The sequence below is a fragment of the Xenopus laevis genome, chromosome 3L (assembly GCF_017654675.1).
Source record: "Xenopus laevis strain J_2021 chromosome 3L, Xenopus_laevis_v10.1, whole genome shotgun sequence".
NCBI lineage: Eukaryota > Metazoa > Chordata > Amphibia > Anura > Pipidae > Xenopus > Xenopus laevis.
The window spans coordinates 27895658-27908683 of NC_054375.1; the positions used below are offsets into that span (position 1 = coordinate 27895658).

At 39.3% G+C, this 13026-nt stretch overlaps 1 protein-coding gene across 1 annotated transcript in view; it reads right to left on the reverse strand.

Moving 5' to 3' along the window:
* Positions 1-7128, reverse strand: part of ctnna1.L (catenin alpha 1 L homeolog) — a 43593-nt gene extending 36465 nt beyond the window's left edge. The window contains exons 1-2 of the mRNA XM_018252005.2: positions 6970-7128; positions 2008-2111 (exon numbers count right to left, since the gene is read on the reverse strand). Of these exons, the coding sequence (XP_018107494.1) occupies positions 2008-2109 (102 nt within the window). The 5' untranslated portion in view covers positions 2110-2111; positions 6970-7128. The remainder of the gene's footprint in view (positions 1-2007; positions 2112-6969) is intronic.
* Between the last annotated feature and the right edge of the window lie 5898 nt (positions 7129-13026).

The following is a 13026-nucleotide window of genomic DNA, read 5'->3' on the forward strand; positions in this document are numbered from 1 at the left end:
ATACCCATCCCTGGATAAACTCCTAGATGCGATTTCTGTGTTCCTGTACGCTAAAAGCAGAGCGCATGTTGAGGAAAACAGATACAAAAGTGGACTTCCTCCACTACAAATTTCTTATGGGCTGCCTTGGTACTGCCCAATCCCAGGCTAAACAAAATACTAACTACACTTATAAATAAAAATAAATCCAACTCACTGTGCTTGTTTTCTATATTCAACTCACTACTCCATCCCTCAGGACTTTGCATAATTCTTTTAAAGAAAAGTCGATTCTATCCACAAACAATTTTCCCACCCTTCAGTTACCAATATTCTCACTTCCTAAATCTCCTCTTTCCTTTTTCAACTCTTTTTATCTGATAACCCGAGTCTGAAGTCTAAAAACTTCTCCTGTCCTCTCCATCAACAACTTGCTCACTTGATCCTATGCCATCACCTGTACTTAAAAAGTGTGTCCCTGTCCTTACTCCATTACTTACTCATATATTCAATTCCTCGCTAACTTCTGCTACTTTCCCCTCATTGTTTAAACAGGCCTGTGTCAAACCCATTCTGAAAAAGGCTACACTGAACCCATTCTGTTCGTCTAACTACCACCCTGTCTGTCTTTTACCGCTAGTCTCAACTTGTGGAATGTCTTTTTTCATATCACTAACTTTCTCTGCAGCAATAATCTGCTTGACCCTATGCATTCTGGCCTGCACACTACACTTATGTACAGTTGCAAATGATCTCCATACTGCTATGACCAAGGGACATTAATCAATTCTTATTCTCCCAGACTTATCTTCTGCTTTTGATACTGTCAACCATGCTGTTCTAATGCAAATTCTACATTCAATTGGTATCTGGGATAAAGCTGCATCCTGGTTCTCTTCCTACCTTTCTGACAACTATATCTAATACTTTTGCTAACAAATCCTCTTCATTTTAATGTAAGAGTGCCTCAGGGTTCTGTACTTGGTCCTCTGTTCTTATTGTACACTTCATTCACTCTCTTTAGGAGACCTTATATCTTCATTTGGCCTTAAAAATTACCTGTATGCCAATGACATCCAGATATATTTAGAAACCCCTTCACTATCCACGGACATTCAGACCCAGATAGCAAACTGCCTACAACGCCACCTCAAGCTCAACTTGGCCAAAACTGAGCTCATCGTCTAACCACCCAAACCTAGCTTCTCTCTTCCTTTCACCATTGCTACTGATGGTATGACCATTAACCCTGCTGATTGGGGGGTAATCTTTGACCAGTCTCTCTCCTTCTCTAATCATATTAATACTAATGCCAACCCTGCCGTTTCTTCCTTCACAATATAGCCAAGATACACCCCTTTCTTTCACAAACAGCCAAAACACTAATCCATGCCTTTGTCCTATCCCATTTAGACTATTGCAATCTCCAACTAACCAGTCTTCCTGACTCCCACCTCTCTCCCTTCCAATCAACCTTAAACGCTTCTACTAGGATCCTCTTGTTTTAAAAACAGTTAACGAAGACTAAAAAGTCATGTAAATTACAAGTGCTCCTTTTGCTTGGGACAACTGCTGAAAGATCAGAACAAAAGAAGAGCCACAGAGCTGCTGCTCTTCACATCCGTTTGGTGAACCAATAGAAACTGATTCCATTAGGAACAAAAAAAAAAAAAGAAAAGGAGTACTGCAGGATTATCATCTTAAACAGCCACCCAACTTGCCACATATACCTAAATGGTCAGGTGGTATGGTCGAAATTAGCAAAACTGGCCTATCAAGTCTGGGCACACATGGTCAATGTTACTCCCTTTCTTGGTGCTATTTGACAGTAAAGGAAGTATCATGAGGCCCATAATTTTCAGTTCATAAAGCAGTCTCCATCTTGCTGCTCATCTAAGTTAACAGTTCCAACATGGTATACAATAATGCACCTTCAGAACTCCTTTTCAGTATAAATTGCTTTAATTATAGGCAGTATTACTCTCTATATTGCACTCCATCCCATATGAGAAAAACCAAATTACTTACCTGAGTCACTAAAGGCTCAAGGAGTCTCTCGACTGCTAGCGTTCTGATTTCCAAGCTTTTTGGATCCCATTTAAAGTTTATGTTTCCTGTATTGAGAGTCATGTCTGGGAGAAAAAAAAAATTACACCATCAACTGATAGGAAAAAGAAAGGCAAATTTAATTAAAAGGATTGTTCAGTTTCCAAACATTTTTCACTTCAGTTGTTTTCAGATTTTTCGCCAGATATAAATAAATTTTTCAATGGTTTTCCATTTTTAATCTTTTACCGGTTTTCCATAACTGAAGTTTAATGTCCGAGACTGTGGTGTTTCAGTATGGCAGCTCAGTGATTCAGGTTCACATTCTTAACGGTTACAATTTGCTACATTAGATGTTTAGAAAGTACCCGCACGCTTCCCAAATTATATATATATATATATATATATATATATATATATATATATATATATATATATATATATATATATATATATATATATATATATATATATATATATATGCAAATTTTGTAGATCAGGAAACCAGTTAACCAGAAAGCTCTGAATTATAGGAAGGCCCTCTCCCATACAGTACATTTTATGCAAATATTTTTTTAAAAATACTCTTATTACCCTATATCTTTGTAATACTTAGTAGTTTTCACTTCCTCTTTGATAAGATGCATAAATCTATACAAGAAATCCAATCCAATACAAAATTACAGTTAAAATTAAATTCCAGGTAATGTAGCGAGGGTTCGCCATTTGAACCTTTTCCATTGATAAAAGTGACATGTACAGTGGTGTGAAAAACTATTTGCCCCCTTCCTGATTTCTTATTCTTTTGCATGTTTGTCACACTTAAATGTTTCTGCTCATCAAAAACCGTTAACTATTAGTCAAAGATAACATAATTGAACACAAAATGCAGTTTTTAAATGAAGGTTTACGTTATTAAGAGAGAAAAAAAACTCCAAATCTACATGGGCCTGTGTGAAAAAGTGATTGCCCCCCTTGTTAAAAAATAACTTAACTGTGGTTTATCACACCTGAGTTCAATTTCAAAGGTTATAAAGCCATTTCTAAAGCTTTGGGACTCCAGCGAACCACAGTGAGAGCCATTATCCACAAATGGCAAAAACATGGAACAGTGGTGAACCTTCCCAGGAGTGGCCGGCCGACCAAAATTACCCCAAGAGCGCAGAGACAACTCATCCGAGAGGCCACAAAAGACCCCAGGACAACATCTAAAGAACTGCAGGCCTCACTTGCCTCAATTAAGGTCAGTGTTCACGACTCCACCATAAGAAAGAGACTGGGCAAAAACGGCCTGCATGGCAGATTTCCAAGGCGCAAACCACTTTTAAGCAAAAAGAACATTAAGGCTCGTCTCAATTTTGCTAAAAAACATCTCAATGATTGCCAAGACTTTTGGGAAAATACCTTGTGAACCGACGAGACAAAAGTTGAACTTTTTGGAAGGTGCGCGTCCCGTTACATCTGGCGTAAAAGTAACACAGCATTTCAGAAAAAGAACATCATACCAACAGTAAAATATGGTGGTGGTAGTGTAATGGTCTGGGGTTGTTTTGCTGCTTCAGGACCTGGAAGACTTGCTGTGATAGATGGAACCATGAATTCTACTGTCTACCAAAAAATCCTGAAGGAGAATGTCCGGCCATCTGTTCGTCAACTCAAGCTGAAGCGATCTTGGGTGCTGCAGCAGGACAATGACCCAAAACACACCAGCAAATCCACCTCTGAATGGCTGAAGAAAAACAAAATGAAGACTTTGGAGTGGCCTAGTCAAAGTCCTGACCTGAATCCTATTGAGATGTTGTGGCATGACCTTAAAAAGGCGGTTCATGCTAGAAAACCCTCAAATAAAGCTGAATTACAACAATTCTGCAAAGATGAGTGGGCCAAAATTCCTCCAGAGCGCTGTAAAAGACTCGTTGCAAGTTATCGCAAACGCTTGATTGCAGTTATTGCTGCTAAGGGTGGCCCAACCAGTTATTAGGTTCAGGGGGCAATTACTTTTTCACACAGGTTTGGATTTCTTTTCTCCCTAAATTGTGAAAAACCCATTTAAAACACTCATTTAAAAACTGCATTTTGTGTTTACTTGTGTTATCTTTGACTAATAGTTAAATGTGTTTGATGATCAGAAACATTTTGTGTGACAAACATGCAAAAGAATAAGAAATCAGGAAGGGGGCAAATAGTTTTTCACACCACTGTACGTGGGATTCAAAACAAGTCTTAAGCTGGCCATAGATGCAAAGATCCGATCGTACGAATCATCGTACGATCGGACTTTCCCATCTCCCGACCCGCCACTAACCATTCAGATCAAAGTCTTACCAGTCAGATTAGTTAAAGAACAGATCAGCAATGTTCTGCCCCTGACAGCAATCGTACAATATCTATGTCCAACCAAAGCTAGTGACAGTCTCCCACTGAAAATCGTACGATCGGCAATATACGCAGAGATATTATCGGCAGCCGACAGAAATTTTCTAACCTGTCCGATCGACCAAACGACCGATCTCCGCTGGACACAAAATGTCGGGACTCTCCACACACGTTCCGAAAATCGTACGAATCCTCGATTCGTACGATCAGATCTTTGTGTCTATGGCCAGCTTTAGCTTTTGTTTTATATCAAACAAACAATTCCATACAAGTTCGTACATCCAAGTCCTCAATGGAGCAGTTGCCAGTATTGTGAAGAGAAAGACAATCCCTTGAAATTATGTTTTACAAAAAGCTATACAGCCCTAAAGTAGTTTTCAAGGTCAGTACTTTGCTTTTCAAAGCTTATCAACAGCATAGAAATTCCCACCTCCTTATCTTACAGACAGAAAGCAGCTCTCTGTATCTGGGATTACTCACTACCATTACTCACTACCATAAAAAAAAAAAAAAGATATATATATATATATATATATATATATATATATATATATATATATATGGCAGCAAATATGGGCTGCACACCCTGATAGTGGGCAATACCTGGGTGCTCATGCATACAAAATTCATAACAGGTAAGAGGTGATGGCACTCACAGGGTCTGCAGAAAAAACAACTTGGAGATAAAAATAAAAACGTTTATTAAACCAACGTTTCAGTCCCACACTAGGACCTTTCTCATTGAGAACGTTCCTTGTGTGGGACCGAAACGTTGGATAAACTTTGCATAAAAACACTCTGCATTCGCCCTCGAGTTTTTATATGGTCATGGAACTTCTCGGTACTTATAATATCCTTATATTTTACAACAGGGGGTACTTTATTCAATATATATGCACAAAAGCCATGAATATCTTGTAAATGATATCCTTATAAAAGACTACTAGTGATGTCCTCAGTTATAAACGATGAGTAGTGATGTCATAAGTTATAAACGGTGAGTAGTGATGTCATTTTTGTAACATGACTCACTAAAACGTGTGTATTATAATAAATAAAATACCCCTTAATGGAAAATATGAGGATATTAAAAGGAAGCTTGGAGTTCCATGACCTGTATATTTATATGGTCATGGAACTCCTCGGTGACTTCGAATATCCTTATATTTTACAACAGGGGGTACTTTACTCACATACCTCCCAACATTTTGGAAGTAAAAAGGACAACAAAAAATTTCCCGCACGCAGCGCAGCAATTTTTTTGACCACACATCTTTCTGTGGCCACACCCCCTAATTACCATGTTTGTTTTACAAAATTTGGCAGGTTATGAAAGTTTGAAAATATTTCTCCTTATCTGTTTTTGTGTCTCAAAATTGTTACAAAGTATCTTATTTGCACCTGTTAGCTGTTCTGGGCTCTCTGCTAAAAGCCAATTAAGTGAGAAACTTTGTTTCTTTTTCTGGCTGTTCAGCGCATAGAAAAGAGGGACTTTCCAGTACAAATGAGGGACTGCGTGTTAAGCTGTCAAAAGAGGGACTGTCCCTCCGAAAAAGGGACAGTTGGGAGGTATGTACTCATATATATATATATATATATATATATATATATATATATATATATATATACACTCTGTGTGCAATCTTGGTGTGGGCTTCTCATACAGCAAAAAAAAAATTACAAACCACACACACACACACAGTGAAGATGTTAAGATACAAAACATTCTTAAAATACTCAGAACAAAACAGCTGAATTCCTTTGCCTTGCAGCTATCTTTAATCCCTTCAGCCATGTTGTAGAGGCAAAGCTGGTGGCGGTGGTCCAAAATAATGTTCCCTGACTTCATGAAATTGGAAAGCATGGGGGTTTTTCCACTTTCTGTATGAGCACACAAAATGCAGAACACTTCAAACTCACTTATGAGTCGCTTGTTACGATTTAGACCGACTAAAATAACCATCAGCAATGTTTTTCTTTAAATGGCTGCTGTAAAATTTCAAAAACGGTCCGCACACACCAATGTTGCAGTCGGGGATTGTACCCCTTTTATTAATGCCACCAATGCCCCTTTTATTAATGCCACCAACAATCAACGTTTCGGGGGGAACACAGCCTCCCTTCTTCCTGAAGAAGGGAGGCTGTGTTCCCCCCGAAACGTTGATTGTTGGTGGCATTAATAAAAGGGGTACAATCCCCGACTGCAACATTGGTGTGTGCGGACCGTTTTTGAAATTTTACAGCAGTAAGGAGACCGGGCTTGGTCAACGGAGGACCAGCACCACCACGCAGAAAAGTGGAAGGAGGTGTGCGGTAATACAATATTTCATTTCTTTAAATGGCTGGCAGCACTCGTTTTCACCCTCAAAATATTCCAATAATTCAACATATATAGATGATTATGAACGATTTCTATCTTAATACTACAGCGGCCCGGCAGGGACATTCCACCTTCGACTTAACGCATCTTCTCTTAATTACCAGCTGCTTAAATCCCAATCGTCCCATGAAGTTTCGCCAAGATGATACTCTGTAAAGAACTTTTAATAGGACACTTTTCTAACTCACCTTCGGCTATGCTGAGACAACAATGACTTGGGGCGGAGGCTCAGACAAATGGCAGCGCAGCCCCAACTCGACTATCGAATTCCACTTGATCCCTATTCAGTAAACTGTAGGAGGAAACAGGATGAGACGAGCAGTTCCTGTTTTCAGGGCCCCTCCCAGGGAGTTCATTCTTGCACTCGGGAAAGATAAACCTGAATTGATTTCATATAAATGACGTTGCGCTCGCTATTGAATAAGAATGTGAGGTGAATTCTTCTACACGTAATGTAATTCGCAAACAAAAAGTGTAAAAAAAAGAGTTAGGGGTTAAAAGGGGAGGGGTCAGCAAAGGCAATCCCAGCATGCCACGCCCCTGTACCAGGTAGGGCAGGCACAAAAAGGCGTCTTTGGATAGTTTCGCCCTCACGCGTCATTTAGGTGCTACTGTGACGCATTGGGAATTCATGGCAACCCTCGTTTGCGTCAAAGTAGATGGAGCTAAATGCACCTGCTAACTCTGGAGTAAAAACATTACACTACAATAAATGAAAAACATATTACACGTTTTTTTTTCTCGAGTCTAATACTATCACTCAGTAGTAAACATAGGCGCCATCGTACAACAATTGTACTTTTTTTGATTAGTATTGCAGATAATTGACATTCAGTTAAAAAGGCAAGCACTGCGTATCTTGTCGGCGCTATATAAATAAATGATGGTAAATGTTGTCCCAAAGTGATAATAAAGCGCAGTGGTAGTCTGGCAGAACTGTGTATTGTAGCACCTGAGGCAGAAACGGAACTAGAGGGGGGCTGGCCCTGGCACAGGACGTGCAGCCGGGCCCCCCGCCGTAAACCCGGAACTGGCCGGGATATGCGCGGCCGGGATATGCCCACTCACACCCTCTGCTCCCCTGGTAGTTCCGCCCCTGACCTGAGGCAAATATGGCAACTAGTAGTATTCTCCGACCCCACCCTCCCTCTTTCTCTCTACTTATCACTTCTCTACCTTCTGGCATTTTTTTTTTCTTTCTTCATTTTCCCCATGCCCTTCTCTCATCTTTCTACTGGTGCCATTTTCCACCTTCCCACACTCCTTTTGCTGTTTTGACTCTGCTCTCATGCTCTCTATGTAGAGTTGCCACCTTTTCTGGAAAAAAATGCCCGCCTTCCTACATATTTATCTTTTTCCCTATTAATAACATTGGAATCAACTATCATTTTTACCGGCCAGGTGGTAACCCTATCTCTATGTGATTCTACTTCTTTGTCATGTGTTTCCTTTTTCTATTCACACCCCAGTGGTAGGCCCTCAGGCGCTGATCCCGACACTCCTACAAGCTGCGCCATGGCTGCATCATGATTCCAAAAAACCATGATAGTCTGACTTGCAAAGAGCATACCTCCCAACTGTCCCTTTTTTGGAGGGACAGTCCCAGTGTCGAACTGGGGACACCAGTAGCCCACCAAAAACATTTGACCATGGGCCCACCAATTGATCTTAGAGAAGGGGCCCACTCTTAGTACTATTATTCTTCCTCTCCTCACTCAAGCTCTATTCTCCCAGTCTCTTTTCTTTACATACTATAATGTATATTTCCATCTATTTAGTCTCTTTGTTCTCATAACAAATAAGGAATGACTATGAAACAGACCAAATATTTAGCAGCAGGAGGGCCACCTGAGCCCACCGGGACTTTTCCTGGTATCCCTTTGGGCCAGTCCGACACTGGACAGTCCCTCTTTTGACAGCTCAACCCGCCGTCCCTCATTTGTACTAGAAAGTCCCTATTTTCTCTGCACTGAACAGCCAGAAAAAGAAACAAAGTTTCTCACTTAATTGGCTTTTAGCAGAGAGCCCAGAACAACTAACGGGTGCAAATAAGATACTTTGTAACAATTTTGAGACACAAAAAAACTGTTTAGATAAGGAGAAATATTTTCAAACTTTCATAACCTGACAAATTTTGTAAAATGAACATAGTAATTAGAGGGTGTGGCCACAGAACGGGGTGTGGTCAAAAAATTTGCTGCGCTACGTACAAAAAATTAATTTTGTCCCTCTTTTTACTTCCAAAATGTTGGGAGGCATGCAAAGAGCATTGCTCCCCCAACCTGGCATTCAACCCCATTCTCAACTTGCATTCCTTTCCCAATAATCTGTGCACTGTCTACCATGGAATACAGAGAAGCTTCTGCATCATTCATATTACATAACTACCTCTCCATTATCATGTTACAATGGCAAGAACCATGGGTAGTATGTAAGGTGCAGGTGGAATGCTGATCCTTGCCAGTCCTCCACACTACAATAACTCCAAACATGCTAATAAGATTATTGTAATGAACACTCCATTAGTCACAGACTTGCCAATAAGATAACTGTAGAAAATGCATGAACACAGCCACAATGAGACATGCCAGTGAGATCACTAAACGCAAACAGAATACGGATGAGCAATGAATCAACAGTGAGGACATTGCAGAAAATGAATAATGAGCTTTGGGCCAGTGCATTTTTACTGAAAGGAGCACCGGTCCAATGAAAAACATAACATTTTGGCACCCTCAGTGACTCCTGCTGTCTTTTAATGTCTGAAGAATCAACAACTATCTAAAACAAACCCTAGGACAATTTTCACTAATATGCATAAAAGCTTATGTGGAAATAAGTATTGCTCTGTGATTTATTTTTTCCTTTTTTTCCTTTCTATACGCACTACCCTACTGACACGAAACTGATGCTATTTTTCCAAACTTTATCTGACACTTCTTGTCTTACCATACACAGTATCCACAGAATCGATTCTCTTGATGCCATCTTGCCTTCTCATACACATCTTGCCTAATTCACTTTCTCTAAGTTGGTTTCTCATGGGTGCTACTTGAACCCTACCTTTCAGTTAAGCCGTGGGCAAATGGAGCTCAGAAAGTGTTATCAAAGCCACAACTGGAGTCAGGGAATTCCCAACCACCTTTTCTTTATTAATATTAGTAAACACTGTGATAACCAACAAATTTTCTCATAAATATGTCTCTGTATTTTTATGAATTCCTATGGTGAATATTAAAGAGAGGGAAGAGTCTCCAGTGCCTCTTTCTGCTAAGGCTCTTGTCACACAGGGCTGTAATTCGGCCTACTGAAAAATTCAGCCAAAATGCAAACTCTTGTATTTTGGTGCCGTTCAGGACCATGGCAAAGCATGCATCTACTTTGTATTTTAAACCTCTTTATTTTACTAATAATAACATTCATAGAGGACAAACTTCAATTTTTGGGAGCATTAGGACAACATTTATGTAAAATCCAGGAAAACATTAAGTAATATCAGGGAAAGCACAAAACAAATCAATGTAAAATAAGGGAAAACTTAAAATCAAGGTATGTAAAATTGAGGTTTCACTATAGAAGCAAGAGAAAGAAAAAAAAAAAAAAAAAAAAAAAAAATATATATATATATATATATATATATATATATATATATACATATATATATTTATACATTAATACAGCATCTCTTGATGCTGTATCTTACAGACATGTTCTTTGTGTCACTTCTTTGCTATGGCTGATTCCAACTATTAGATGCTAGACAAGTGCAGACTATCAGCAGGTTTGGCTTTAGCATGCATGCATCTATATTTTACATCTTTATGGGAATGCAGAACAGTCCTCATTATATAAAGGAGGTATTAGGATTGTTTAAACATCGACCCTCCGATATCAGAAAAAGAAATTGTAAGACCACAGGTTGTGTAAAGTATTATTATTGCCATCTTGTTCTACTATTGGCATCTCTCCCTGCCTATAACAACAGCTGTGCCTCACTCTATCTACCTTACTGATGGAGTTTAGATAATCCCCCTATCTTTAGATCCCCCTTAAAGACAGCTATTTATGGGGTACACCACTGTGCAATATGTTGGCGTTCTATAGATACATGTTAATAAATGTCATAATAATAGACAGGTTTCCTAATCATTGTTATGCCTAAGGCACCGTTTTGTCTTACATACAAGAAGAACCTTGTGAACTGGCATAGATTTAGGAAAATGTTATCAATACAACTTGCTGTGAGCCCCATGCTTAAAAGATCCCATTAATATGCCCCAACCACTTACAACCCCACACACAGACCTAGGTGGGGTATCCAGGATCCATAAGCCAGCTGTTGCCGGTGGATGGGGTTTAATTATTCTGGGTCTCAGTAACATCCAAGTCCTCCTGATTATTACCCCCATTCTCCTATTTAATCTACATTCCTGCCTTGAATTCTATTCCTTGATTTAATTCATTTGTATTATACAGAGTTTAAAGTTCATTTTAGCCTCAGGGGATGTCAGGGGATGAGCTGAACTTTTCAAGTATCCACTTGAAAGAATGCAGGGAATTCAGCTGCAGGCAAGGACCAGGCCAGTATTTATATAAAAGCACACAAGGGCCTGTGCCAAGGGCGGCAGCTCTTGGGGGGTGGCCCTCGGGCGCATATATAATTGAAAAAAAATTCTAAATAAATGCCCTTCAGCTGCCCCAGGAGACCTTCTGCTTAAATCCAGTGACATCACACGCACAATGTATGTGATGTTATTCTGTACATTAAGGTGGCACTGTAAGGTCCAAATACCGCCCTGGCAAGACCCCAGTACCCCAATGCAGCAATGGAGATGAGGGGACCCCAAAACGTTCCCTGTTAAACCAGCACATGAAACATGAGACTAAAGCTAAGCACACATTGTAAGGTCCACCTGTTTGGGAGGTCACATTATCCTTACCAAAACAGCCACTAAAGATTTAGGTCAATCATCAGGACGATCCATTTGTTCATCCACAGTCCTACAATCAGGGGATAATTAGGGCCTAGGGTGACCTGACCAATGTTGAAAAAGGGGTATACTGTCCCTTTAACACAAAACACCACCCTGAGTTCATGCATCCCCTGGTCGCTCAGTGTTTGTTGTATTGAGGAAAAAAACATAAGGCAGGTGACAGAGTGGTATTACATGCACAAAGCCAGCATATGGGCAGCCCTAGATTCAGAGAGATCCTGAAAGCATAAAGATAAAAAACAGATTATAGCCCAACAAGCTTTGTCAAAACGTTTAGTTGAAGCAAAACATAATTCAGCAGCATTTAGATGTATTCCTATTGAGCACCCACCTAAATGTCTAGTAATAGTAATTCTTAAACAACTGGATTGGCTTGTTTCACTACTCATCCGAACAGTTGCTTCAGTTCAACTGACTGGTGTGGGAAGTCCTCAGCATATAAACTCTAACAATTGCCATTGTGATTGATTTAGCGGAAGAGCCTAACTTTTAGTATGTTACATAATAGCTAATTCTAAGCAATTTGTCAATTAACCTTTCTTTCTTTTTTTATATCTTTCTTTAATTGTTTGTTTTCTTTTGACTCTTTCCACCGAGCTTTTAAATGGGGGTCACTGACCTCATCTAAAAAACAAAAGCTTTGTAAGGCTACACATTTATTTTTATTACTCAGCTTTCTATTCAGGACTCTCCTATTCATATTTCAGTCTCTTTATCAAATCATTGCATGGTTGCTAGGGTAAAACTGCAATCTGGAGAGCTGCTAAATAAAAAGCCAAATAACTAAAAAAAAACAGAAATAAAAAATGTAAGCCAATTGCAAATTGTCTCACAATGTCAGTCTCTACAAACATGATACTAACCAACTGCAAATTGTCTCAGACTATCTCTTTCTACATCATACTAAAAGTTGATTTAAAGAACAAACAAGGGGTGGTTGCATGTGGGTGAGACCTTGTGGTGAGAATGTACATCTCTAATTGTAATGAATAACTATAATTAATACAAGCATATTAATTTAATGATGCCACTTTTTCATTGTTTTTTGTTTCAGGAAGTGGGTACTTAATTGTGCACACTTAAAGGGGTTGTGCACTTGTTTTAAATCCATGGTAATATACATCATATAATGCCCATGCAGATTACTGTATTATGGTAAAACCATAGGGCAGTAAAAAGAACACATTGGCATGTACATAATGAACATACAGGCAGCTCTGGATCCAGTTAGGGCCTTAAAAAACTAGGCAC